The sequence below is a fragment of the Nyctereutes procyonoides genome, unplaced genomic scaffold (genome assembly GCF_905146905.1).
Source record: "Nyctereutes procyonoides isolate TBG_1078 unplaced genomic scaffold, NYPRO_anot_genome, whole genome shotgun sequence".
Taxonomy (NCBI): Eukaryota; Metazoa; Chordata; class Mammalia; order Carnivora; family Canidae; genus Nyctereutes; species Nyctereutes procyonoides.
Window position 1 is genome coordinate 42,012,033 of NW_026575146.1, and position 27,870 is coordinate 42,039,902.

General features: G+C 34.5%; 1 protein-coding gene across 4 annotated transcripts in view; it reads left to right on the top strand.

Moving 5' to 3' along the window:
- The window catches only part of GKAP1 (G kinase anchoring protein 1), a 70,315-nt gene that overhangs the window by 6,035 nt on the left and 36,410 nt on the right, over positions 1-27,870 (top strand). For all 4 annotated transcript variants that reach the window (XM_055311534.1, XM_055311537.1, XM_055311536.1 and 1 more), the window contains exons 3-7: positions 6,448-6,700; positions 7,937-8,080; positions 17,972-18,049; positions 21,737-21,860; positions 23,963-23,985. In XM_055311534.1, the coding sequence (XP_055167509.1) occupies positions 6,491-6,700; positions 7,937-8,080; positions 17,972-18,049; positions 21,737-21,860; positions 23,963-23,985 (579 nt within the window). In that variant the 5' untranslated portion in view covers positions 6,448-6,490. The remainder of the gene's footprint in view (positions 1-6,447; positions 6,701-7,936; positions 8,081-17,971; positions 18,050-21,736; positions 21,861-23,962; positions 23,986-27,870) is intronic.

Genomic DNA, 27,870 nt, shown 5'->3' on the forward strand with positions numbered 1-27,870 from the left:
AGGGATTGCATTGAATCTGTGGATTGCTTTGGGTAGTATCAACATTTTAACAATATTAATTTTTCTAGTCCATGATGCAAAGTATCTTTCCATTTATTTGTGTCTTCCTCGATTTCTTTAATCATTGTGTTATAGTTGTCAGTATACAGGTCTTTTCAACTCCTTGGTTAAGTTTATTCCTTGATATTCTTTTTGATGCAATTATAAATGGAATTGTTTTCTTAATTTCTTTTTCTGATAGCCTTTAAGTTTTTGTGTTTTTTTTTTAAGATTTTATTTTTCAGTAATCTCTACACCCAACATGGAGCTCAAACCTAAAACCCAAGATCAAGGGTCGCACATTTCACCGACTAAGCCCGCCAGGCACCTTACCTCTAAGTTATTTTTAAAAGGATACTCAAGAGGAAGTGGGGAAATGTACAGAGTAATCATTATATTTCTGGACTAAAATCCTGATTTGTATAGTATCTTAATAATATGTAAATTTTATTTATAGCTCTAACCACCACATTCATAGACTGCCCAATGCTGATAGCTTACAAGGTGTCAGCTATGTAGTTTTTGCTTTGTGTCCATATCACTTAAGCTCATATAAACTTCTGAGCATTTGAGTATTTGGATTTTAAAGATCATGTGAGACAGAAAAGGAAAATAGTGGGGGGGGGGGAGAAGAGCACTTTTGAACCTACTTACCCTAATACCTCTTAGCTATGACTAGAGATGGAGATGCAGAAGTTTAGGACACAAGACCAAAGGAATAGTGTTCTGGAGGAATATTAGCCCTAACCATTCTGGAAATTAAGGTCTTTAAAAAGCCTGATATTTTCCATGGTCTGCCTATTTATCTAACCTTTTCAAGGTTTATAAAAGAAAAGTTTCAGATAAATCCCTGGATTATATAACATGACTATCTTTTTGCAAATTCTGAAAAATTTGTTAATGAAGGTTATATTCTCTTAAAAGCATGCCAATGAGCAGTCTTTGACAGTTGTTCTCTGTCTTTGTCTTCTGCATCACTAACAGGAAGGACCAGAGCATCTCTATGGCAATCTAATAACCAGTAGCTGCCAGTAGAGGTTTTGACACAGGGCAAAAAAATCAATATTGCATTGAGTACATTATGTTTACCTTTTTGAATTTAGGTATAGATAACTTTTTTCACTTTCCAAAATGAAATTTTTTTTCTTATAGAAGAAAAATGATCATTATAGAATATTTGGGGAAAGAGTGAAAAACTCCAGAAAAGGAAATAAGTATAATGCATAGTCCCGTGAATTTCCTTCTTTTTGGTATGTATGGAAATAATACACATACTTACAAATTTGGGATTATTTTTATATTTTTATTTCCTTTTTTCATTTAAAATTTACCCTCCCTCCCACTCCACTTCTGAAATACTGGTTAGTATACCTTTTGACATGCTGCATAGATTTTTTTTCCCTGGCTATTGAGGTAGGTGATGTGTTAGTTATTACATTTTTTAAAAAGATTTATTTATTTTATAGAGTGTCTGCACATCTGCATGCAAGTTGGGGGAGGGGCAAGAGAGAATCTTTCAAGCAGATTCCACACTAAGCATGGAGCTCTGTTTGCGACTCCATCCCAGGACCCATGAAATCATGACCTGAGCCAAAACCAAGAGTGTTGGACACTTAAGCAACCGAGTTGCCCAGATGCCCTCCCCTCTTTTATAAAGTTCAGCATGTAGCACAGATGCTGGAACCCTTCCAGTTGTCCCATTTCCTTACCCCTTCAGCTACTAGGTATGGTGCAAGTGGTAGCTGCTATTCTGTTTCAGACCCCTGCCCCTGAACAAACAAGGGATCATTATAGGTGAGGTTTTCCCTCTTTCTGTCTACTCTTTCTTGAGTTAAAGTATTTTAACACAGGTTGCTGAGATGTATCCTCCGTAGCTGCCTTAGAAAAATTTTTTGTCTTTTCACTGTTTGTCAGTTAACGCTATTTGTTCTAATGCTTTCTTTTCACATTATCATTCTCTTTTATTATTTTCATTCAGGAATTGTTTATTATCTATCTTCTTTGTGCCCATTGTTTAAGACATAGTCCCTTCTGTGATTCTTGGGTTTCAGATAGATTGGTGTTTCCCTCTGCAGTTTGTTAGGTATAATCTTTAGGTCTTTCACTCTCTTAAGGGGCTGACTGCTTGACCACTACTTCTCCGGGCCTAAAAACTTTTTTTCATTTTGTAGATTAAAGTCTTAACTTTGAGAAGGGCTAGATGTTGATTTAACTCTCAAACACTTTTTGCGACGGAGTCGGATATGCTTAGCCAAATTTTTAAATAGCTTGTGCCAGTTTTCCTGTGCTGCTAGGACTCCAAGACATACTTCAGTTAGTAATCATAGTATAAGAACACCAGCATGTTTATATCTGAGTGTTTCTGCTGTTCTGGCAACTGTTCTAAGCTCTGCACATAAAGTATTTAATCTTTACAATAACACAGTGAGCTATGCACTCTTGTCCCTATTTCACAGATGAGGAAACTGAGAGATCAGGTGAATTGCTCAAGAGCTTTCAACAGGTAGCAGGTTGACCAGATTTTGACTACACATTCTTGTTCCAGGTCAGCACTCATAGGCTAGTGCTTTTCTGCCATTTGACTTCTGCATTACAAACATAAAAGACCAGAGCATCTTGTTGCCTTCAAACGTAGAAGAGACTTACAGCGCTTATGTAGAGCTGGGTGGAAAAAATGTGTTACGTTTTCTTTGTTGTATATGATTAGGATAAATAAAACAATATAAAGTATTGGGAAAGATATGAAATGCTGAATTTGTGTGAAACTTCAAAATCTTTTCAGGGTTTCTAATGAGAAAATTGTGCTTGCTTCCCTGAACAGTTTTTAAATTACACATTTGTTCATGAAATAAGAATATACAATTCTCAATCCAGACTTTTATTTTATTTTTATTTTTAAAAAAATTTTATTTATTTATTCATGAGAGATATAGAAAGAGAGGCAGAGACACAAGCAGAGAGAGAGAGAGAGAGAGAAACAGGCTTCATGCAGGGAGCCTGATGTGGGACTCGATCCTGGGTCTCCAGGATCACGCCCTGGGCTGAAGGCAGGCGCCAAACCCCTGAGTCACCCAGGCGTCCTCCTCCATCTACACTTTTAGATGATGCTTTCTTCAGATTGAGCTCCCACTGAAATTTTGTTTGGATGAATAGATAATAAAAACAAGCCATTTTTGTACAACTATTCAATAATTTATAACAATTGGAATTATTTTTAAAGAATCTCATAGCTCTTCTCATAGAAAAAAAAGAATTTCTTGTGATAAAATGATCTCCAAGATGACATAAAATGACAAAGCTCTTATTTTCAGAAAGCATATGTATTGTTTGAGCAGTCACCTTAGAGCTAGACTTTACGCCATTAAAAAGGCATAGCACTGGCAAGTGGGAAGAAATATCTGCTCCCTGTGAATATAGAGCTATCAGCTCATTACTTGGAACCTTGCTCACAAGGAGACTTTGTGCTTTCCCACTCCTAGTAGCAGCTGCTGCTCCCTGTATTGCATGTGTTGCATTTGGAGTACCTAAAGCAAACTCTTGTAGTAGTTCCCTGAGCCTGCCTACCCTGAGGGGCAGTAGTGCATTGTACACTGATCTGATGAAGTAGATTTCCAGGCCTTACATACTTCCCAGTTGACAAATGACCACAGAGCAGCATTTGTGGGTACTGTCTGTCCTCTGCAAAGCACCAGATGAGGCTGCTTGCCTCTGGTAGTGACCTGCCCAGCATCTCAGAATTCTCCTGGGTTTTCTTAGGTGCCCTGAGAACTCAGAGACACTTTATTTGAGGACACATTGGTAAGGAAGCTTTGCCCTATGCCACAGAAAGAAAATTTCTGTGAGCTTTGTGGAGATGTGTTGGACATTTGTGAACATTTAACTTATGCAGAACCATCTAAATGTGGAATTCATGGTTTTGATATCAGTCCTAGAATGGAAAATAAATTTATTTGTGTAAGATATCAATCATGCTAAGGCTAGGTTATACTGTAACAACAAGCTGAAAATCTCCACAGCTTAAAGCAGTAAAGTTGCTTTTTTGCTCAAGCTACATATCCATTAACAGGTTAGTGAGAGACTTTATTCATTTTTATTTCAGACCCAACAGACCTGACCCCCTCTCAACATAGGCTTGAATAGTAGCAGGAACCATGTTCTGGCTTTTAAAGCCTTTTAAAGCTTATGTTTTACTGGCCAGAATAAGTCACATGGTCATGCCTCTGTTCAGTAGGAGAGTGGTGCATGATTCTCCTTCAGGGAGGGGCAATGAGTATTTGTGAATGGCTAACCCATGCAATTTAGAGTCCCAACAGTTAAAATTAAATGCAATAATAATTGTTGAATGTGTAGGATCACTGTATCTCAAGTACTCAGAGCAACTAAAACTTAAAGGATTTTTAACATGACATGTTGAAGCAGAATTAATGCTTTCCGAAAATGTTTTTGAATCTTGAACTTCTTTTTCATTTTGTAATATATTCTCCCTTGTAGTAACTTAACAAAGCCTTAATTCTCATGCTTACAGCAGAAATTTAAGCCTAAAAATGTGTCGTAATTTATCGGTATGACGTCATTCTTTTATGTCATGGTATTTTATCTTGATTTGCATTTGTGTGGTTTTTTTTTGTTTGTTTTTGTTTTTGTTTTTTTTTTAAGATTTAATTATTTGTGAGAGAAAGAGAGCACAAACCAGTGGGAGAGGCAGAGGAAGAAGCAGGGAGCCTGACTGAGGCTGAGCAGGAGCAGGGAGCCTGACTCAGGGCACCATCCCAGGCCCTTAGGATCATGACCTGAGCTGAAGGCAGATGCTTAACTGACCAAGCCACCCAGGCACCCCTGGTTTGCATATTTTTGAGTGTAGGAGCAATATATCTTAATGTGGTATTTATAATAAAAATACTTTTATTTAATAACTTCTAGATGGCATCTCAAAATATCAGCTCTTATTTTGATTTTTCTTTATTTTTAACAAAAAATTCAAAGATTTCCAAGTAATTTTCTGGGTTTTTAGATTAAGATGGAAGATTTAACACATGCTTCTCATTTTTGTTCCCTCCTAAAACATACAAACTGTATTGTGTGGTTAGCTTTCAAAATGGACCTCAATGATTTTCACTTCTGGTATTTGTACTTTTGCATAATCCCATATCACATTGAATAGACGAGATTGGTGGCAATAGGATATTGTGGAAGTGACATTAGCTAGTTCAGATATGAGTACTGTGGCTCAAGATAGAGATGTTAAAACTATAAAGAAAAGCAAATGACTTACAGAAAAATCAGGATAATCCTTATATCTCACCATGGGGAGTTGGGATGCTATTGGGGAGAGGCACAGGGGGGTTAAAGTTCTCTTAATCTTAGTGCTGAGTACTTGGAGTGTTCATTTATTTACAAAAAATTTTTTACTCAATTGTGTATCTGATACATTTAAAAATAAAAATGAGCAAATTTCTGAGTTTCACAATCTGTTTTTTTTTTTTTTTTTTTTTTTTTTTTTTTTTTTTTTTTTTTTTTTTTTTTTTGTGAATTGAAAGAGTACGAGTCTTCTAGTAGTGACAGAGCTTCTTCTTTTGACCTTGGTCAGCAAGGCTCAGCAAACCTAGGTTCAGATTGTGACTCTGCCACTAACTTGCAGAATAACCTGAGGCAAGTCACTTATCCAATTCAAGTGCCAGTTGCCTCCTCTGTAAAACTAAATGATTAATGAGTTGGGTTAGATACTACCGTAGGACCCTTAATATCACAAGTCTACAAGGCATCTCAAGGTGCAATGAGACTAGTGAAGCAGAAGATAATGTGGAAGGTGATTTTGAAAGGTTGCCTTTGGTTGAAGAAATTTAAGTTCTCTATTTTGCTGTCAGTTCTGTGACTTAGTAGCAATCTCCAGAATCAAACTGGAGGCAGTATTTTGTGTATGAAAAGTGTCTTCCTTTTCTACCTCTTTTTTTCTGTCTTGAAAGTTGGAGATTAACACGGACTTGTGTGTGGTGGAAGATGTTCCCACTACTCCATATTGATTCAAGATGTTCTTTGTAAATATGTATATATTATGGCAGTATATTTAAAAGAGAGAAGAAAATAATTTTTGAAAACCACATAGGGAAAAATGAATACATTTTATTGGTGTCAATCATGCAGTAGTTGTCCATGAAATCTCAACCTACTTTTTTCTTTTTTAAAGTATACAATTTTATATTGCTTACTCAAGTTAAAAAAGAATGTTATTGCATTCTATAGAACTGTGGGTATGAATCCCAATATGACTAAATCCAATGTGAGGAGAAGAGAGAGAGAGAGAGAGAGAGAGAGTGTGTGTGTGTGTGTGTGTATAAGATTGTTCTAGAATCTAGAACAGATTTTACTGATTGTGTTTACTCATCTACCCCCTCTTCTCCCTCCCTACAGGAATTATTCTTGACAGACATATTTTAAAATAGCAATCTTTACAATGGCCTCGGCAGTACTTAGTTCTGTTCCCACTACTGCTTCTCGTTTTGCCCTATTGCAAGTAGATAGTGGCAGTGGTTCTGATTCTGAGCCAGGAAAAGGCAAAGGTCGGAATACTGGAAAGTCTCAAACAAACAAATCAACTACAAATGAGAAAAAGAGAGAAAAAAGAAGAAAAAAGAAGGAACAGCAACAGAGTGAAGCAAATGAGGTAACAGTTACGACTATTTGTGTCTACTCTCCCACTGGACTGTAAGCAGGAGTCCAAACCAAGGAGTCCACAAGGGCCAGGCTCTTCTTAGCTCCTTGTGGCTGTCAGTCCTCAGCATTCCTTGGCTTGTGGCTGTGTCACTTCAGTCTTTGTCTCTGCTCTTACTTGGCATTCTTTGTGTATCTCTGTCTTCACCTCTTCTTAGGGACAACAGTCGTATTGGATTAGATTAGGATCCCCTCTCATTCAGTGTTACCCTATCTCACAAGCTATCTTGATTATATCTGTGAAATTTTATTTTCCAAATAAGGTCACATTCACAGATACCCGAGGGTTTCAGGCCTATGACATATGTATTGGGGGTTAACAGTTCAATCCATAATAACCTCTCCTATTTTTCTTTCTTGTTTCAACTACTGCATCTCAGATGATGATGATCATACTGTTGTTGGGAGGGGTTTGGCCAGTCCAATTTTAGCTCATCATGTTACTTTGTGAACTAGGTTCTGTATTTTTAAGGACTAGCAAAGTAGTTGCTAGAGTTGTAAGCTATTAAATTTTAATGTTTTTGAATCCCATTGCTTTGTTTTTTTTTTAAATTTAGTTGACCTGTAAGGTCATATATATATTTTTTTAATTTATGATGTTAATTGTAAGAAAGGCACTGTTTTAAGTATTCTACATCAATTGACTCATTTATTCCTCACAACAACCCTATAAAGGCAATTAGTAATGGTAAATTGTATTATCATAAACCCTATTAATTTTTTTTCTTTTATTTGGGGGCATTTGACACACAATGCTACATTAATTTCAGGTGTACAACACAGTGATTTGACAAGTTTATCCATTATATTCTGCTTCACCACAAGTCCTACAATGTCATATTAGTTTCAGATGTACAACATAGTCAAAAGCATACTTATCCTGTTTTCTGCTCCTATAAATTTCTTCATTTAAGTGAATCAGAATCATTAAAATGATGGTATAATAGAATACAGTCCATTTTCACCTATTAAATTGTTAGAAACTCACCAACATTATCTAAATACTGGTGAAATTAACATTTTACAGAGATTAAGAAAAACACAGATAGTGACTCTGTGAGTTGGAATAATGAATGGTATAGTATTTAGAAATATAAAAATACTACTGATTTTTTAACTTAGCAAAAAAACTGTTAGAATTCCAGTATTGATAAACTGAATTTAATGTTTTTGTTCATTTGTCTCATAGCTCAGGAATCTTGCTTTTAAGAAAATTCCCCAGAAATCCTCCCATGCCATTTGTAATGCTCAACATGAGCTTTCATTACCAAACCCAGTGCAGAAGGATTCACGAGAAGAAAATTGGCAAGAGTGGAGGCAAAGAGATGAGCAGGTACAGTTAAGTAAATCAAATTATTTTGCTTTGTATTTCTGTGAGTTTATGGATTTTTTTAAATAGCAGTGCATCTGAGTCCATGGCACCACTATTTGTGGTGCATTTTGTATTAGATTAACTCACACATCTTTGTGCTTTTATTTTTATTTTTTTATCTTTGTGCTTTAAATAAGAGATTCTATTTTTCATCTACTAGGAAAAGATTGATATACTTGTTATTTTGTTAGCTTTGGCAATTCAAAGCAGTTATTTTGTGAGTTTTCAATTCATCTGTCTTTTTACAAGTGAGGGAGAGATAGGAAAGGTAGAATAACAGGATTAAATTATATTTCAAGTTAAAAAAATCAATATTTGTAGGGTTAGATGTCTCTTGTTAAAAATACTCAGTCACTGTTTTGCTTTGAAAAGAAAGACTTTGAAGGGAAATAATTCCTTTTCAACTCTGATGTAAAACAGTTTGTGACATCTGTTAGTTTCTTTAACCTATTTATGTGATACATTGTACCTCTGTTAAATAAATATTAATAACCAAATCATATAGATAATTTTTAAGACCAATCACTTTTTTGGTGTATGTGCTATTCAGGAAAATAACATACTAAGCCTGGAATGTACTATTCAGGAAAATAGCATACTAAGCCTGGAATGTACTCTAGGAGATGCTGTATGTATGAGAAATGAATAGTTACTTATTTGCTTACCTGTTAAACTGGTAGTTAATCCATTGGGAAGAGGTATTATTTTAGCAGGTCTTTGGCTTAGTAGAGTGCCATACCATGCTTTGGTTACCAGTTTTAAAAGTATTAGAGAAAATAAAACAAAACAAAACAAAACAAAAAAAGAATTAGAGTATTCTAAACCACTCTTAACACTATATTAGAATATATAGTAATATAGTACTATATATAGTAATAATATAAGTATGTATAATATATAAGTATATTATACACTTATATAATATAAGTATAGTATATATAGTAATATATAACTATATTAGTTATAACATTTTTGTTAGGATTTTGTAGTGCCTTAGGCCCATCATCACAAGGATAAGTTCCTACACAAGAGCTGTGCACAAATGCCACTTAAAATATATCTCCAGGCAGTGGTATACTGGATAAATTATCTTGTGTTAAACCCCCTAGTTGATATTTGATTATTTCTTTTTTTCCTTCTGCAGCATTCATTATGACAGATTCTTCTGGTTTACAGATATAAATGTAATGATCTACTTGTTTAGACAGTAATAGAATTGACCAGTGTCTTCACCAGAGAGAATTTCTCCCAGTAGCCCAAAGGGCACTGGAAAATTAATGAGGAAAAACTACTCAGATTTGCACCAAAATAAATTTTGTGTAATGTGGGGAACTTGAGCACAGAAACTTGATTGCCTTTCTTCCTGTTCCCACCAATTGCTGCCAAAATGACCAGGTAATTGTGAAAAGAAAATAGTTGACTTAGCCCTGACCCTGTACAAGAATGTCATCCCAGGCTCAGGACTTCGAAGCACTTCTGCTGGATATACTATTGATGGATCACTTAGGAAAACCTGGTACCGTATTTGGCATTCTCACTTGCAGGAAAATAACTAAGGTCATGGGAAGAAGAGTAGATCCTCGGATAATCATACTGATAACTGAAGAGGAGATAAGGACAGGCCTTGGAACAAACAGTTGGACCGTAAACCATTTGGAATCTATTTTACTGTGTGGCACAACAAAATTTAAAAGTAGGGACCAGCTAGTGACTAAAGTAGGCAGAAAGCATATAGGATGGTCGGTGTTCTCCCTGACACAGTAAAGGAACAACACACTGAGAAAGTCCAGTGTTGAGGGAGACAAGACAAAAAGATGGCTATAGAAAGCTTGCCTGGTATGTGGCTAATTATTTCCAACACAAAAGATAAATTTTGCTAAGACAAACTTTCCTACTCCTAAATCACTAAGGCGATAATGTAAGTTTACATCAACTAAGCCTCAATATAAAATCTGAGAGCTGGCATTTTACAACAACTAGATAGACAGTAAAAAAGCATCCACTCCATTTCTGTATGAGCAAACACATGGTGTCATGTCAACTGAAAAAGTTTGTGCCCCACGAAAAGAACATTATACTTAGTGTCCAAAGTGAAAGCATACTTTGAAAAAGATTTATTACAGGAAACAGAAGGTGATTGTAGGCAGGATCTGTTCTTTGCCTTAATGAAGACCCAGGGCCTAGAACATTTTGTAAGTCAAGGAGATTAGTAGTGTTATATAATAAGGTGAGGTGGTAGTCTGAGATGAAAAAGTGGTCAAGAGAAATCGAAAGAGATATAGACAAAATAAAAAATTGGAGAAGTGAAATCATAGCAGAATTTAACATTTCATTAGACTAAAGAACAGAGTATACACTGAGGAAAATTGAGTCAGTTGTATGAAGGAAAATTTGAGATATATTTTGCCAACAAAATCAGCATGATAAACTGGAACACAATTGAAATCCAACAGAGGCATAATTAGTGTCACTACAACAAGGAGAATAGAGGCAGTCATTAAAGGTAATATTGCTAAAAATTTTCCTAAGCTAGGTACTCGAATCTGAGCTTGAAAGAACTTAAGCCTTTTTTAAAGACTTTTTTGGGAAAACTTAAAAAAAAATTTAATACTAAGAATGAGAGATAAGGAATATTCTTGAATGTGTGTGTGTGTGTGTGTGTGTGTGTGTGTGTGTACATACATATATATGAGAAAACAGGACGAAAAATCAGGGCAGCTACTTTAAATGCCAGAATTGAAATTCTAGGACCAAGAATCCCATATCTAGGCAATACGTCATTTTTGTGAAAGTTAAAGAAATTCATTCCTAGACATGCAAGGGCTAAGGAAGCATACTGCCATTATCATTTCTGCAAGTTTTTCTGAGATATGCTCCTGCTGATTAAAAGGCAAATAAATCTAAATAGCACAACAATTGGAAAGCACCAGTGGCAAGCATTGAAGCTAGTTCACTGCAGAATTAACTCTAAGTAGTGATTGCAAGCGATTATTAAAGAGAACCTGACTCACATGAAGAATTTGTCTAAAGTGAAATCCCTGGTTTTGAATACAAAAATTTGGAAGGAAATAGGTTGGAAAAGCCAGTAGGTATTTTTTAAATTTTTCATATTAATAACAAAGATACATACTTCCAAGTGTGATTCTTTTTAATCTAAAGAGAACAATTTATACACGAGACTTTTCAATCTATGAGTTTTAAATCAGTTGAAGAAAAAAAAATTAAACCTGGTCCATATAAGCAAAAGTTACAAAGTAAAGGAAGATGCAAGAAAGCCTTTCAAAGAAGGTATAAAAAAGGATAATAGACGTTTTGTTTTATATGTAAATATAAATAATTGATTTTACCTGTTGAAGACCAATAGGGATAAACTGCCTGGATCACATTTTGATCTTAATTCTTACCTTTTTCTTACATTAAAAATTGTGACACATTGACCCTGAAAGGATAGGTTCAGGCTATTCAAGCTGCTGTGTGTTTTGCTGAGGTATGCTTAAAAGCTTCTAGAAATTGTAGAGATCATCTTTAATGCGCTATTAGTATCTTAAGAATGTTTGTATGTTTGTATCTCAACATGAATGTTTGTATCTCATTTTCCAATTCATAGACTTGTATCTGTCCCAGAATATTCCAGAGTGGAGGTAGTCTTATATTTTCTATTTCTTTGCAGAGTTGTGTAGAGTTGTTCTCCTTTATTCATGATACATTGATAGTGCTGTTTCCATGTATCTTTATGTAAGTCCATATCATGGCTTAAAAATAATTAACTGAATAGAAAATTTCTTAGGGGTTTTTAGTGACTGATGAAATTTTAGTGTATATTTCTTTCTCTTATTGATTCAAACTCCATACATTACTGGTTTTGTCCAGCTCAGAAGTGAAATATCTGCTAGCATGTGCACAAGTAATTGTTTCTTCATATCACATCTTCCAGTCCATTGGATAAAGGTGTTTTGCCAACAGATTGTTCTGTTTCTTGTTTGTTTTTGAGTGTGACATGTGTCATTAACCTCATGGCTGGTATAATAAGTCCCTTGGCAGTTGTTTGACTTGCACCTGTTTCCGTAGAAGGAGTGCAAATTCAAATAAGTGCTCTGTAGTTTTTAGCTCTTTCTTTAGCAACAGAATTCATCACTTTTGCTATGGAAAAAGCATTATGTGGGACTTGTCCTGAAAAGACTCATACAAGTCATTGTGCTTTGAAAGTGAAACAAAAACTATGGTGTCTTCAGGCCACTGGTCTAACCATGTTTCATAGCAGGCTGCAAGGAACAAATAAATTGACTCAGTAAATAAAATTTCAAATGCTCACTATCTTAATGTTCTATTTATGATTTTCCTCTTCAGCTGCTTATGTGATATCACTCGTATCTTAAGACATACAGATTTATATTCTGTATTCACTGTATTAGAGTTCTGTTCATTTAACAGTTTATGGTGTTTTTATAAGTAGCATTATTTACAGTTCTCTTTTAATCCTTCAAGAAATCATTAAACCATTTTTGTTATTTGGGAGATATAATAAAGCATACAACAAAAATGTAGACTATAAACAACACTCAGAAAACATAAAGATACATTAACTGAAATGAACAGAAATTAACTGAACCTGACAATTAGTGTGTACACATACATAGACTCAATGTTTTTAAATTTTTAAAAATTTTTATTGTATTTTTTTAATTTTAATTTTATTTTTTTCTCCACCCCCCCACCCCGATCCAATTTTTTAGAACACTGACAACCTTTAAAATCCTAGTGTTCAATAAAAGTATTAGAAGATTTCTGGAAAAATAATTCTACTTTCCAAATTAGTGAAAGATACAGGGTCCATACTCTGAATATCATGGAGTTAGAGGACCACAGGGCACTGCTGCTATTGTGGCTGCAAGCATTAGATATTCAGAATGATATTGTGTGTTGTGATACAAAATCCTGTTCCCATGATGCCTGTGGAAAATGAGGAGTAACTCTTCATTTGGAATTTGTTTTGCTTAGATTTAAAGTGGGTAAAATCATTACTGTACTTAGATTTACAAATTAATTTTTAAAAATCTAGAAGATTAACTGGCCTTCCTGTTTTTCATTGGTTCTTCATACTCTTTAACTGATCGTAAACCCTTGAGCTATAGGTTTGTTTAAATAGAAAAAAAATGTTTTACTACTAGATGGGAGGAGTAGGAGGCAATGAAGGAAGCCAAGTGGAAGGGGGTCTGAAGTACTCCCTTTTGGGCACATGTAAGTATCTTCTTCAATCCTGTAGGCATTGTAGTCCCTACTATTTCCTCTTTGTCTTCCTTTCCTCCTTCTCCTGTAAATGATGAACAAATCTCAATTTGCAGACTTAATAGAAGTTATTTTTTAAAAATCATGATGGTTTTTGCATTCTCTTGCCCAGTATCTGTCTTTTAGGCTCACACTTCACCCCTACTCCCCAGCTCTGCCTGTACATGTACTGATGAATTAGGTCCACAACTATATTTATAGTAGTCTAGTGATTAATTAATGCTGTAAAATATGTTTAGAGAATTTAGAATCATGTTTTCTTTCTCTTTCTTGTTTTAGTCTTGTGCTGCCATTTCCCTGTTATCTATAATTAAAAATCTTATTTTTGATTCATTTTTCTTTCATATTTCATATTCAGTCAGTGTTCCAAAACTTGGTCATTCTTTTCTAAGATAGAACCTTCTTTATTTTCTATACTTTTATGTTCTGGTTCAGATTTCTATATGCTGAGATTATAGAGGTTTAGCCAAACACATTGACTCTAAGCCTTCGTTTCACTAATGTTCCGGTTTATTTCTTTAAAATTACTCTTATAGGGATCCCTGGGTGGCACAGCGGTTTGGCGCCTGCCTTTGGCCCAGGGCGTGATCCTGGAGACCCGGGATCGAATCCCACGTCGGGCTCCGGGTGCATGGAGCCTGCATCTCCCTCTGCCTGTGTCTCTGCCTCTCTCTCTCTGTGTGTGTCTATCATAAATAAATAAAAATTTTTAAAAAATTACTCTTATAAGTATTTCTCTTTCTTCTGCCCCAAGTCCCTAATTTTTAGGGATTGCTGGGAATCTAATTCTACCCTACCTAAGCAAACTCACTTTCCACTATTCTTCAACACAGAGGATAGGAATTCTGATTTACTAGATGTAAGTCTTGTACCAGGCAGGCACTGTGATAGGCACTTTACATGTATTAATTAGTTTTAAGTCTTTAAAACTACCCTATAAGGTTGATGTTTCTACTTCCTTTTTATATATGAAGAAACTGAAATTTATAGAAGTCATGTAATTTGCCCAAGGTCCTAACATAAATGGAATTGGAATTTAAATTATCCACCTGTGTGATCTCCCAAAGCCTAGGTTTTGTCTACATCTCTCTTATATTGAATTCACACTTTATTTAGGTATCCCCTTTCTTTGATGTATCCCATAATATATCTATTTTTAATACTGTTCACTTGATTCTTTCCTCCTGAAATTCTTCTATTTCTTTTTCTACCTCTCTCAATTGTATCTACCATTTAAGGACAAACTTAAATTAACATCTTTTCTGTATGCTTCTCTGAATTTTATTTGTTGTATACGTTTTGTTTCTCTCCACTTTTGTAGCACTTTCAATGTCTTATTCTATTTCTTGTACTTCATTTGTGTCAGTCTTCTGTCTGCAACTGGACTAGAAAATTTTAAAAATATTTATTTGACACAGAAAGAGAGCACAACAGGGAGGCAGAAGAAGAGGAAAAGCAGGTTCCCTACTGAGCAGGGAGCCGAATGCAAAACTCAGTCCCAGGACCCTGGGATTAAGACCTGACCCAAAGGCAGACACTTAATGGACTGAACTAGGCATCCCTGGAGTAGGAATTCTTAGAGGGCAAAAGCCAAATATATGCTGCTGCTTTGAAACACTACAGACAAAGCACATAGAAGGTTGTCTATTATCTTATTGGCTGATTGATCATACTGACATTTTTAGAAGATTTGTTCTAGTTTTTAAAGACTTAAATTGAAACTTAAATCATTTTTGCTTTTTTTGTGGTTCCTTGTATACTAGTTTGTGTTAATAATTAAAAGCTCTCAACTGCTGCATTTAGAGTCAAATGCAGAGGAGAGCCATATTTTTTACTTTAAAAGTTCCATTTCAGGGATCCCTGGGTGGCGCAGCGGTTTGGCGCCTGCCTTTGGCCCAGGGCGCGATCCGGGAGACCCGGGATCGAATCCCACGTCGGGCTCCCGGTGCATGGAGCCTGCTTCTCCCTCTGCCTGTGTCTCTGCCTCTCTCTCTCTCTGTGACTATCATAAATAAATAAATAAAAATTTAAAAAAATAAAAGTTCCATTTCATTCCGTTTTTATCATATTAGAACCAACTACTTTAATATTTAAGTTCTGTGAATTAATAGGAAAAAGGATAATGACATCTAGCAAGACTCCTAACTCTCTAACCTGTTCTCCTGCCTATTAACTTATTTTTGGAATATTGGTCAGAATATGTAACATATTGGAGATAATGTTAAATGCCATTAATATGGATTAAAAACTTAGTGATAACTTGAACTGGCTTTGTTTAGAATGAACTTAAGTAGTTTTGTTACTTTTTCTGCGTTGGGATGACTTCTTGACTTATAAAGAAATACTTTGTACTCAGTTTGCTTTGAGTTTAGGTGGAGAAACTAATGTAAATTATTTTTTAAAGATTTATTTATTTTATTTATTTTTTTTTAATTTTTATTTATTTATGATAGTCACACACACAGAGAGAGAGAGAGAGGCAGAGACACAGGCAGAGGGAGAAGCAGGCTCCATGCACCGGGAGCCCGACGTGGGACTCGATCCCGGGTCTCCAGGATCGTGCCCTGGGCCAAAGGCAGGCGCCAAACCGCTGCGCCACCCAGGGATCCCCTATTTATTTATTTTAAAGAGAGAGTGCAGGAGTGGGGGGAGGAGCAGAGGGAGAGAGAGACAGTCCTAAGCAAACCCTGCACTGAGTGTGGAGTCTGACATGGGCTCTGTAGGTGCCACAACCCTGAGATCACGTCCTGAGCCAAAACCGAGTCTGATGCTCAACCAACTGTGCCACCCAGACACTCTTCATGTAAACTTTTTTGCATAATGCTAACCTGAATCCAGTTCTTTTTTACTTTATAATTGTATATTATTTTTGAATATCCTTTTGTATTATATATTATTTAAAAGATTATTTTTTCTGATTATTACTAATTTGGATTAATTCTTCAATTTGTTTTAGTTACTTTATATAAGTATGTACAGTTTACTCTGCATTTAACCATATTTTCTAGTGCTAAATACTCCTACCATTTTAATTCTAACTGCATTTTTGTCTAAGATTATTTTTTTTCTATGATAAACCTAATCTTTTACTGCCTCTTTTTATTATCTTAGTGTAGGTTTAGATGAGATGCTTTCAAAGAGATAAATTGGTTATGAATGAAAGCTTTATTAGTTCATGGTGTCCAGTGTTAACATCTTTCTAATTTTTAAGTTACCCCTTGGAAATAAAATGCTCCTCTTTGGAGTTGATTTCTGTTCTAGGTCAGATTTTTTTTGTCATTAAGCAATAGAAATAATTCTATTAACATTGGCAAAAGTCATTTGTTGAAACAATTCACAGATTTGAATTAAGAACTAAACAAGTATGCCTTGGGAGAGATGGAAACTAACAATTCTGGAGTGCTTAGAGATGTAAACTGGTAGAACTAGTATGCTCCTTTGTGGAAGGCTGTCATGTCAGATGACCAAACCTACTTCCTTTGTGTTTGTTCCCAAAATTTAATTCCTAGGAGATCAAAAAAGAGTTGGATCCCTTGCCACCACCCTATCATTGATGATGGTAGCTTGGATGTTTGTGTGGATTTGCTGGTGGGTGGTTTATAGGATTATGTATTTGGGTATCCTATTAGAATCATAGGACCCTGAGATGAAGTGTAGTTATTCACAGGAATAAAGGAAGGGATTCTGGATAAACACAAGAGATGGCTACCAAACTTGTGCTTTTATTATCTAGTCCACATAGATTGACACATGCTTGTATACAAATCCAGGAAATTTACTCCTGTCATGTTGCAACTCTCCTGTATTCAGCTGCAGACATAACTTTATCTCCAATGGTAGAAACCTAAAGTCTCATCCACCTACTATAACAATTCTGTGTGGCAATTAAGAAAAGTAATTCGTAGAGAGTAATTTGATTAGAGAGTAGTAGAAACTAGATTATAAGAAGTTAAGATGAGATTGAATGGTGGGAAAGAGGAACCAAAAGATAGAGATCACAAATTAAAGAATCATTTTTTTTGTAGTATTAGATGACCTTAAAGATAGGGCAACCAAATAAAAGGATAGGAATACAAAGATGCACTATAAATAATTGTTCTGTAACATCAGAGATAGATGAGAACATTTACTCACATTATTTAAAGTTTCCATACCTGTGGATTACTTTATATTAAGGGAATGAATGGTATGTTTTTATAATGTCTATTGATTTATTTTTCAGGATTACATTTTTGAGTAATAATCACTGTTATAATTTTGTGTCCTAAATTGAATACTGTCATTGACCTCTAATACAGTGTCAGTTTCCTTGTAAGATTTTTTTATGAAAGAAAAGAATTATGTGATATACAATATATAATTGACAGTGAATAAGGAAATAGAAACCTCAAAATTGGAAGTTTTTTGCTTTGGTATCTTCTGTAAAATACAGAGTTCCCTACTTTGGCATGGATGGATAACTTTGGAGAACCCATATTGTTTTTTTAATGTATTCGTTTTCCTTTCATGCATATATTGTCATAATATTGTGTGTGGCATAATTGTGAAACTTTCCTTTTGTTTTAGCTGACATCTGAAATGTTTGAAGCAGATCTTGAGAAGGCATTGTTGCTAAGTAAATTAGAATATGAAGAACACAAAACGGTATTTACACATTTATTGATTTAGATATTTTAGAAGTTTAAATGGTCAGAAGTTAGGACCAGCCTTCCTGAATTTTGTATAAAAGTTTTCCATTAAAGCTTGTCCTAGGAATTCATCTTTGTAACAAAATATTATGAAGTTGTTTTTTAAAAATAATTTTTAAAAAGATTTATTTATTTAAGAGAAGGGGAGAGAGAGCAGAGTTGGTGGGGAGAGGAGCAGAGGGAGAGTCCCAAGCGGACGTTGCACTGAGTGTGGAGCTCAACACGGGGTTCAATCCCATGACTCCGAGACCATGACCTGAGCAGAAACCAAGAATTGGGCACTGAACCTGCTGTGCTACTCAGGCACTCCTGTTAGGTTTTTATAACAAAATTACTCCTCAGGATTTGAGAGGCAACAGACTGAACTTTGGTGATTTGAGATGTTTCCTTAAGAAATCTGTCTACCCCAGGTGAAGGGAAGAGAGAAAATGAAATTAACAGCAGATGATTAATTTTAATTAATTGGTTAATTATTAATTTATTTTAAATAAACACAGGAAATAAGTAGATTTCCAAATTTAAGTAAGTATGAGTATGGGGCATCCATTAAGAGACCCTCTGCTAGAGATATGCAACAATTAACTAAAGTAAATGGAAGGCCATTTCTGAGGTTTTGTCCTTATGGATTCTGAATTTTATCTAAACTGTGATATTGGGCTATGTGCTGAATTGCATTGTACAGCTTGAAACTATAGGAACTATACTATAGTTCCAAATAGTAAAAGGTAGTTTTGGCTTCCAGTTTCTTTCTTTCTTTTTTTTAAAGATTTTATTTATTTATTCATGAGAGACACACACACACACAGAGAGGCGCATAGGCAGAGGAAGAAGCAGGCTCCCTGCAAGGAGCCTGATGGCGGGACTCGATCCTAGAACCCCGGGATCATGACCTGAGCCAAAGGTAGATGCTCAACTACAGAGTCACCCAGGCATCCCTAGCCTCCGATTCTGTATTCAAATTGGGTATTTATTATTTTCATATAATTTGGCATTTTAGTCCTTTACGTGCATTGGGAAGTTTTGGGGTCTATAAAATGTATTTAGTTTGTGATTGTAGTTGATTATAAAATACCCTGGTCATGCTTAAGGGACTTTAGACTATGTCATTGTACACTAGCTCCTTCACCTAAGATGAAGGGGAGAGAGGAATTAAAATTTAGAGCAGATATTTTTTGCTTTTTACTTGTAGTTCAAGGGAAAAGTATGAAAGTTGCTAATAAAGTGGACATGTACATTTTATGTGTACATTTTCCATGCCCCTATTCCTGTTACCCTGAGTAATCAAGAATTACTAGGATTCTTATTGTTAGTTGCCTGTTTAAACACATAGCTAGCAATTAGAAAAATGGATACAGCTAGCTTTACTATGATTTAATCATTTAAATGGACTTTCAAGTTACACTGGAAAAGTATAAAAAATAGAATATTATCCTATAATAATGATTTATTGTTGTGATACATATATCTAGATTCTAAAGCCAAAAGAATTAGCTATATCTATAGAGGAGGCATGGAGTAAATGGTACTGATAAAATATCATGCACACAAGCCAGTTTTCTTGGCATAGTCATAGCCTGCTACTCAAAAGCATTGGTTCTATCAGACAGTAATGACTTTCAGAAAAGGGAGAAACTCCTGTTGTATGTAATGGTTAGTTTGATGTGATTGCATTAATGTTGTCATTGAGTTTTAAGTCAATATTCCAATAAAATAACTATTTTAGTCCAAGGTTTGTTTTTTTTTTTTTTTTAGTAACTAAAGTTTGGAATGGCATTTTCTTTCTTTTCTTTTTTCTTTTTTCTCTTTTCTCTTTCTTTCTTTCTTTCTTTCATTCATTGATTCATTGATTCATTATTTTAGAGCAGGGGGGTAGGTGCAGAGGGAAAGAATCTCAAGCAGACTTCCCACTGAGTATGGAGCCCCACATGGGGCTTGATCTCATGACCCTGAGATCATGACCTGAGCCAAAAATCAAGAGTTGGAGGCTTAACTGACTGAGCTACACAGGTACCTCTGGGATGGCATTTTCTATTCTGTTTTATTACTTGTTCGCCAAATACTTTTTTGAATAGCCAAAAATGTGCAAAGCGCACAATACAAAGGTAAGGATATGGTCCCAGCCCTTGAGTTTAGTGGAGGGAGACATGCATATAATTACTGTGTATAGCATTGAAAGATGAATGTTCTGTGTAGTGGGAATTCAGAAAGATGGAAGAACTTTCTTTGCCTTTAATCAGTATGGGTTTTAGAAAAGAATTCTTAAAGAGGAGATTTAATGGGTTTATTAAAAGGTGACAGTTTAGGCAAGAGAAAAAAATAGGCTTTGTCAGGAAAGGAGTGGCAAGTATATAGGATATGTGCAGGTAAAAGAGTGTAGCCTATTTGATTTGGAGTTGGTAGAGACACTTTCTGAAGGATAGGATATGGACCAGGCTAAGGAGACTGGGCTTTTATAAATCTGTTGGTGGAGAACTATTGAACTATTTTTAACTTTTAGATTTCAGGTTTTCATTTTAGAAACTCATGCTGTAGCCATGTAGAAGATGGATTGAGGGGCTAAAATTAGAGGGTGTTGCAGTGTCCAGCAGAAGAAGATAGGGAAATAACAGAAGGTCTGAAGGGAAGAGAACAGGTGTAAGAGATCTTTAGCCGATAAACTCAACAAGACCTTGTGACTACTTTGTATATAAAGTCTGCAGGAGGAGCAGACAGTGGTGATACAGGTTTCTAGTCTGCACAGTTATGTAGGTGATGGTGACATTATACAAGGTACTTACTGGAGGATCCAGTAGGGAAGGGCAGGGTGAACATATATAGTTTGGTGGTGCTTACTGAGCATTTCATTTGAGTTGTCTGTACATACAAAAAATCATCAGTGTATAGGTAGAACTTTAAACTTTGGGTATAAAGCAAAAGACTTCCTCAAGAATGGAATAATGGTGAGAAAAGTTCGGATATAGGAAGCCAGTGAAGGAGACTGAACAGTAGTCAGAGTGTATTGAGAAAACCAAGAGGTGTTTGAAAAAGCAATGTCTTTGGATATGGCATTGTGGGGGAGGTTAACCTTAATTTTAGTAGAAGAGAACAGGGGAAGCCAGATTTGGCGGAGGTGGTGAGAAAGGAAATTGACTAGAGATGATTGTCTTAAGTTTGGTCCTGAAATAAAGAAGAAGAGGTGGCATCTAGGAGAGGTTATAAACCACAAGGAATAGCTTTTTGATTTTATTTTAATGTTTAAGAGGCAAGAGATTGAGCATATAAAAAGAAAACAACTTATGCTGGGGCACCTGGGTGGCTCAGTCAGTTGTGTCCAACTTTTGATTTCAGCTCAGGTCATGCTCTCAGGGTGGTGGGATCCAGGCCTGCATCAGGCTCTGTGTTGAGAATGGAGCCTGCTTAAGGTCCTCTCTCTCCTTCTGCCCCTCCTTGTGTGTTCTCTCTCTCTCTCTCTCTCTCTCTCTCTCTCTCTCTCTCTCTCTCAAAAAAACCTTTTATACAATTTGACTAACTTCAAGTATTGATTTTTAAAATTTGTAGTTTACCTTTAAAAAAATAAAACTTTAATATATTACCTAATGGTATGTTGATTTTTTTTTTTTACCAGCGTAAACCAAGTTTAATTATTGTTGGTAATTCTTCTTAGGAGTATGAAAATGCTGAAAATGCTTCAACTCAGTCAAAAGTTGTGAATAAAAAAGATAAAAGGAAGAATCATCAGGGAAAAGACAAACCTCTCACAGTATCACTCAAAGATTTTCAATCTGAAGGTAATATATGTACGAAATCTATTATGCTAGACTATTTTAAGTCTTTATATATTTTTAAGCTCCTTGCTATTTTTTAAAATAAGTAAGAATTGTTTTGTTAATGTGTTACTGAGATTATAAAAAATGTAAACCTGTTTGGAAATAAACAATTTGGGGGATAGTTTAAAAGGAGTCATTAAATCTCCATAAAAATTAAATATAAATTTGTCTTTTTGTATCTGAATTTGTCCATAATCTAAAACTCACTAAAAATAAAAATTGTACTTGTAGTTTTTGAGTCATCTTGAAACATAATTATTGTCTTTGTACATAAAGTAATTGAACTTACACCAAGCAAGGAATAGTATCATCAGATTTCATCCATTATTGGTCAGCCTCTTCAAATTATCTGGAACTACACTGTAGAAAATTAAAATAAAAATTTTTAGAATGAGACTTATCACCAGAAAACTTTGTAATATCATTTGTATTTTTTTTATTGAACAGAGAAGACAAGGAAACTACATTATCCACCAAACTTTTGAAGATAGACCATAAAGCGCACTGTTTTTGATGTGGGAAGTTGTGAAAACCCTAAGTCTGTGCTATAAAATATGGTAGCTCTATTCATGTGTGATGTTTTAAATATAAATTAATTAAAATGAACTAAAGTAAAAATTCATTAGTTATATTAGCCACATTTCAAATGCTCAGTACCTTCATGTGATTAGTAGCTTCCCCTTCATGTGGTTAGAAGCTACTAATGTGGCTAATACAACTAATGAATTTTTACTATAGTTCATTTTAATTAATTTATATTTAAATTAAGTTTCTATAAAGTTATCCTTACAGAAAATTTTTTTTGGACAGTGTTGTGTTTATGCCAGTCAGAATAGTTGCTGACAAAATGAACAGCTGTTTGTTCATTGACAGTGATCTATTTGATTCATATGAATTTAGCCTTAATACTTGGGTATTTGTTCTGTGAGGATTAATAATACTACAGCAATAATCTAAAAAAAAAAAACGCAATGAAATAAAATACTCCAGCATTTTCAAAAGCAGGCCTATCTGTGAAATTAGGAATAAATTGAGAGCATTATATTGCTTTGGTTTAAGGATCAGGACAGTTTTTCCTGTAGTCTGCTTCTTTTATTAAGCTAAGTAGGATTTTGTAGCTTGAGCTGAAACTTGTGATTTTGACATTTATTATACTTCTAGACCCTATTCTGATCAACAGATGCCTTTAAAAGCTGGACCAGCTTTTAAATTCTCAGTTGTAGGAATGCTATTCTATTAAATTATTGTTAGTCCCTGAGAATAGAAAATTTCTACTATGCACAATAAGCCTATGTTAAATATTAGCTATCCCAATCATCTCTAATTTAAATAAGAACATTTTCTCCCTCTTGGTACTTTAGTTTCAGCCTTGTGTCTGTGTGGATTTCCTTATGTCTTCTTTTTTCCTCCTCCTGTAATCCCTTTCCAGAAATGCTGTGTTGTTACTAAGTCAATGATTTGTTTAATCTGAATGTATTTTTATTGCCTTCTTTCTATTCATTTTATAAATATACATCAATTTGTAGTATTTCTTATAGTATTATCAAAGCACTATGATGTATATTTTTAAAATAAAGAAACTAGGAAAAAAAAAGAAACTAGGAGTTTAAAAGACACAAATTATTATTCGTTTTTTTTCCCCCCACAAAGGCAGTGATCTGTACCATTTTGCAGTTATGGTATCCTGTGATTTGATTTTAGGCATATTTGTTCCCCTTTATGCCCCCCTAAAATTGTGTGAAACAGAAAACCTAAATTATTTGGAATTCAGCTGTTCAAATTTAATAATACCCTGTTGTATGAGCGGCATTGACTAGGATGTAAGACATAGTCCCTAAACTGAGCAAATTAATGATTATATGTTGAAATTTAACATCTTCCACCTAGAGCGGTAAGTCTAATATCTCAGACAACCCTCAAATGACTTCTGTAACTCTTATTATAACTTTTAAATTCTTCTCAATTACTTCAAATATTTTTACATATTGGGTATTAATGATTATTAATACTAATAAAATTAATATTTTCTTCAATGAAATGTCACCCTTTTTTTTCATTTTCAGATCACATTAGTAAAAAGACTGAGGTAAGTGTTATTGTAACTATCTTTATTCTAGAAAACACTTGATTATTTTAAGAATAATACTTCAGTGTTTGGCAGTAAGTCTTTTTTGAGACGTAGCCACTTAAAGGACAACTCATAGGTTTGTTCTAAATGAATTAGAACATTATAAGGATATAAAATATATTAGAGTAGAATAAAATATTATTTGCATGAAGAAACTATAATATTATTATATATATTATTATATATATAATATAATATATATTATAATATTATTTGGCTTTATTATCCTAAATTGTGTGGATGTGCTTGCACGTGTGTGCTCACATATGCACACCCACCTACACCTAAAAGGTTACCACATGTAAGCTTAAAATTTTAGGGAAAAGTGGTGTAATACTTCAGTCTTTATTAAAAATGTCTTGAAACAAAGTCTCAAGATATTTTGGAATTATGGAAATTGTGAAGTAAGCTGTGATTCTGTGATTTATACCTATGCATCATCTACTACTCTTAATATTCACCATTAGGGGGTAGTACACCCTACACATAACTTCCTGGGGTTATTGTCACTTTTATTTTTTTTTAAGATCCAGTACCAGATTCTTCAAACCTTTTAAAATTGGGAGGTACTACTATAAAATATCTTCTAATTTTGAGGAAGATACTAATAAAATGTTAGGAGTTATTTTGAATTCTTTAGGTACTAACTTGAAAGTTTCACTATTTTATTGTGTATGTATTCTTGTTAGTAATTCCATTAGTCAGTTGTTTGAATGGTCAGAGATATTCCTGGATTTCACTTTATAATACATATATAGTTTTTGTCCATTTTTTATATTGTTTTAAGTATTTGCTTGACAAGTCAGAGAAATGAAATCATCTCTAGGAAACCACATCTAAATAACTGTGACTATTAAAAATATAGTCTTTATGCACACAAGCACAAAATCGATTTGTTAAGGTGGATGGTGGAAATTCTTTTTATATAAAAACCACTGTCACCATTTTTTAGATTAAAAATTAAATGACGCAAATATAGTCTTGAGTATTCCTTTTATGTTTGAAAGCAGAAAACATGTACATTTGGACTAATTCCATTTTTTTAAATCCATTGACTGACTTGGAGGATAGCTTTATGCAAATGAAAAAGTAGATACAAATGGTACACGCTATTCCTAAGGGACCAGCAACTGTTAATGGTGAGAAAAATAATTTTTATAAACTATTCCATGCTTTACTTTCTTTCCTGATTTGAAAGAGGAAAAAAATTTCAGACTGATAGGGTCTCATGTATTTAATATATTCAATCTGAGTTGTATTTAAACAGGCATAGATGTGTGACTCAGCATATATTTTGGCTTTCATTATAGTTTTAGAGCTGAGTTCTGATTGTTTTCTGTTGATAAATAATTTTATATGTAATAAAATTCACTTTAAATAATTTTAATGATAAAGACATTTTCTATCTTTGTAAATACAGTCTAATTATAATTTATCTCTTACATAACTATTTTAGGAAATTGGTCAAAAGAACATGTAATTCACATTATCCTTTGACACTTGTTAAAAATATACCAAAGTTATGTTCTATTTCCATTAGAAGTGTTACTTGTTTTCTTGGAACTTGAATATTTAAGTGTTGTAGTGGTTATGCCATTGCTCTAGGAATCTAGAACTTTTTGAGAGTTCAAAAATAAGCCTGAAAAAAATTCTGATTTTAAGTCTAAAATGAGATATACTTTCTACTAAAAATATATGTATGAGTCTTCTGTTACAGATATGCTCAATAATTGACTTGTTTTTTCCATATTTAATTTGTTACTTATGCCAAGAAAAATTTTTCCCCATGGGAACTTTAAAATTTCTAACCTCTGTTGAGAACAATATACATCTCATCCATTCCTTCTTAAAGCAGGTATTTTCTGAATAAAATTCAAAAGAGAAAAGATTTATTTTACTTCATTGCTAGGTGATGAGAAATACTTGAACTTCCTGTATGTTCCTCTAACTGCCAACTAAACTTCTTCTCAGGTTGATTTCATCATTCCCCTTTTTCTTTCTCCATCCATCTTGATTATGTTATTAATCTCATTGCTTTCTTTGTAATCTCTTTTACTCTGAAATGATTAGAAAAAAATGACATTTGCAGTAGTAAAGAATGGAAACAATTAATTTTTCTTCCTTAAATGTCTAGGAAATGTTAGCTGCCACTCACTGCTACAACAGTCCCCTTATCCATTCTTCACTACAGTATAGTCAAGAACATCCCATAAGAATTCTAGACAAGCAGAATGAATAATAGAATGTGTGTTTGTACATAATTCTTAGAAACCTTAACTAAAAAAAAAAAAGAAAAGAAAGAAAAAAAAGAAACCTTAACTAATCATGCCTTTTAAGGAGCATTATTTGACCCTTAAAGTTGTTTTTAATTTTCACATGTTGCCTTTTTAAACACCAGTGCTGCAGGGTAGAGTATCACATAGCTACTACTTTCTCTTTAGCTCCATTTTCTTTTTTTTTTTTTAGCTCCACTTTCATCTTGCCTTCACAACCCCAGGCCTTCCAGTACCATTCAATAGCTTTAAAATTTTTATTTTTATTATTTTTAAAAATTTTTAAAGATTTATTTTATTTTATTTATTTATTCATTCATTCATGAGAGACAGAGTCAGAGACACAGGCAGAGGGAGAACCAGGCTCCATGCCCGGAGCCTGACGTGGGACTCGATCCTGGGGCTTCAAGATCACACCCTGGGCTGAAGGTGGCACTAAACCGCTGAGCCACCTGGGCTGCCCAGCTTTAAAGTTTTTAGTGATCATCATATGTCTTAAAGTCTAAAAGGTCAGGTCTTCAGTATGCTTAAATGGACTGACTACCTTTTAAAGAGTACCCAAGAAGTTGTAACTGTGGTAGTCAAAGGGTGAGGAGGAAGGCTTATTGGGACAGGAATGGGAGAAAGGCTACTTTTTACAAGATACATTTTTTTAAAGTTTTTTTTTAAAGAGATCTTATTTATTTATTCATGATAGACAGAGAGAGAGAGAGAGAGGCAGAGACACAGGCAGAGGGAGAAGCAGGCTCCATACCAGGAGCCCGACGCGGGACTCGATCCCAGGACTCCAGGATCACGCCCTGGGCCGAAGGCAGGCGCTAAACCGCTGAGCCACCCAGTGATCCCCCACAAGATACATTTTTGAGGTTTTCTGTCATGTTTATGTACTATGTATTTAAAAATTATATAAAGAATAAAAAGCACTGGGTGAGAGAAGGAACTGGGGGAACAAACCTGGTCTGATTTGGCTCCATACCCTATTTCCTTTTTGCACAATGCTTCGTGCATGTGTACCTTAGATATATGAACTTGGATGAATTCATTTTAGGTCCTAATTATATTAGCTGAAAAGTAAGGTTGACTTTGTTGATTTCTAAAATTATGATAAATGCTCAATGTGTGATTAAATATTATATGCTAAAAATTGAACCCTATAGTTAACACTACTACCAAAACACAGGAGAACAGCAAAAATGGCCCATTAAATTTTATTTTATTATTTTTTTATTTTTATTTTTTAAATTTTTATTTATTTATGATAGTCACACAGAGAGAGAGAGAGGCAGAGACATAGGCAGAGGGAGAAGCAGGCTCCATGCACCAGGAGCCCGACGTGGGATTCGATCCCGGGTCTCCAGGATCGCACCCTGGGCCAAAGGCAGGCGCTAAACTGCTGCGCCACCCAGGGATTCCCCCCCCCATTAAATTTTAAAAGCTAATAAATTCTACCTACTTTTTAAAAATGTCACCTAAAATTTGGCTTTACCTAAGCAACTCAACCTGTTTCCTACTCCTCAATGTCTTGAACTTTTGTGGCTTTGTTCCATGGCTTTCCTTATTTGTGTTTATT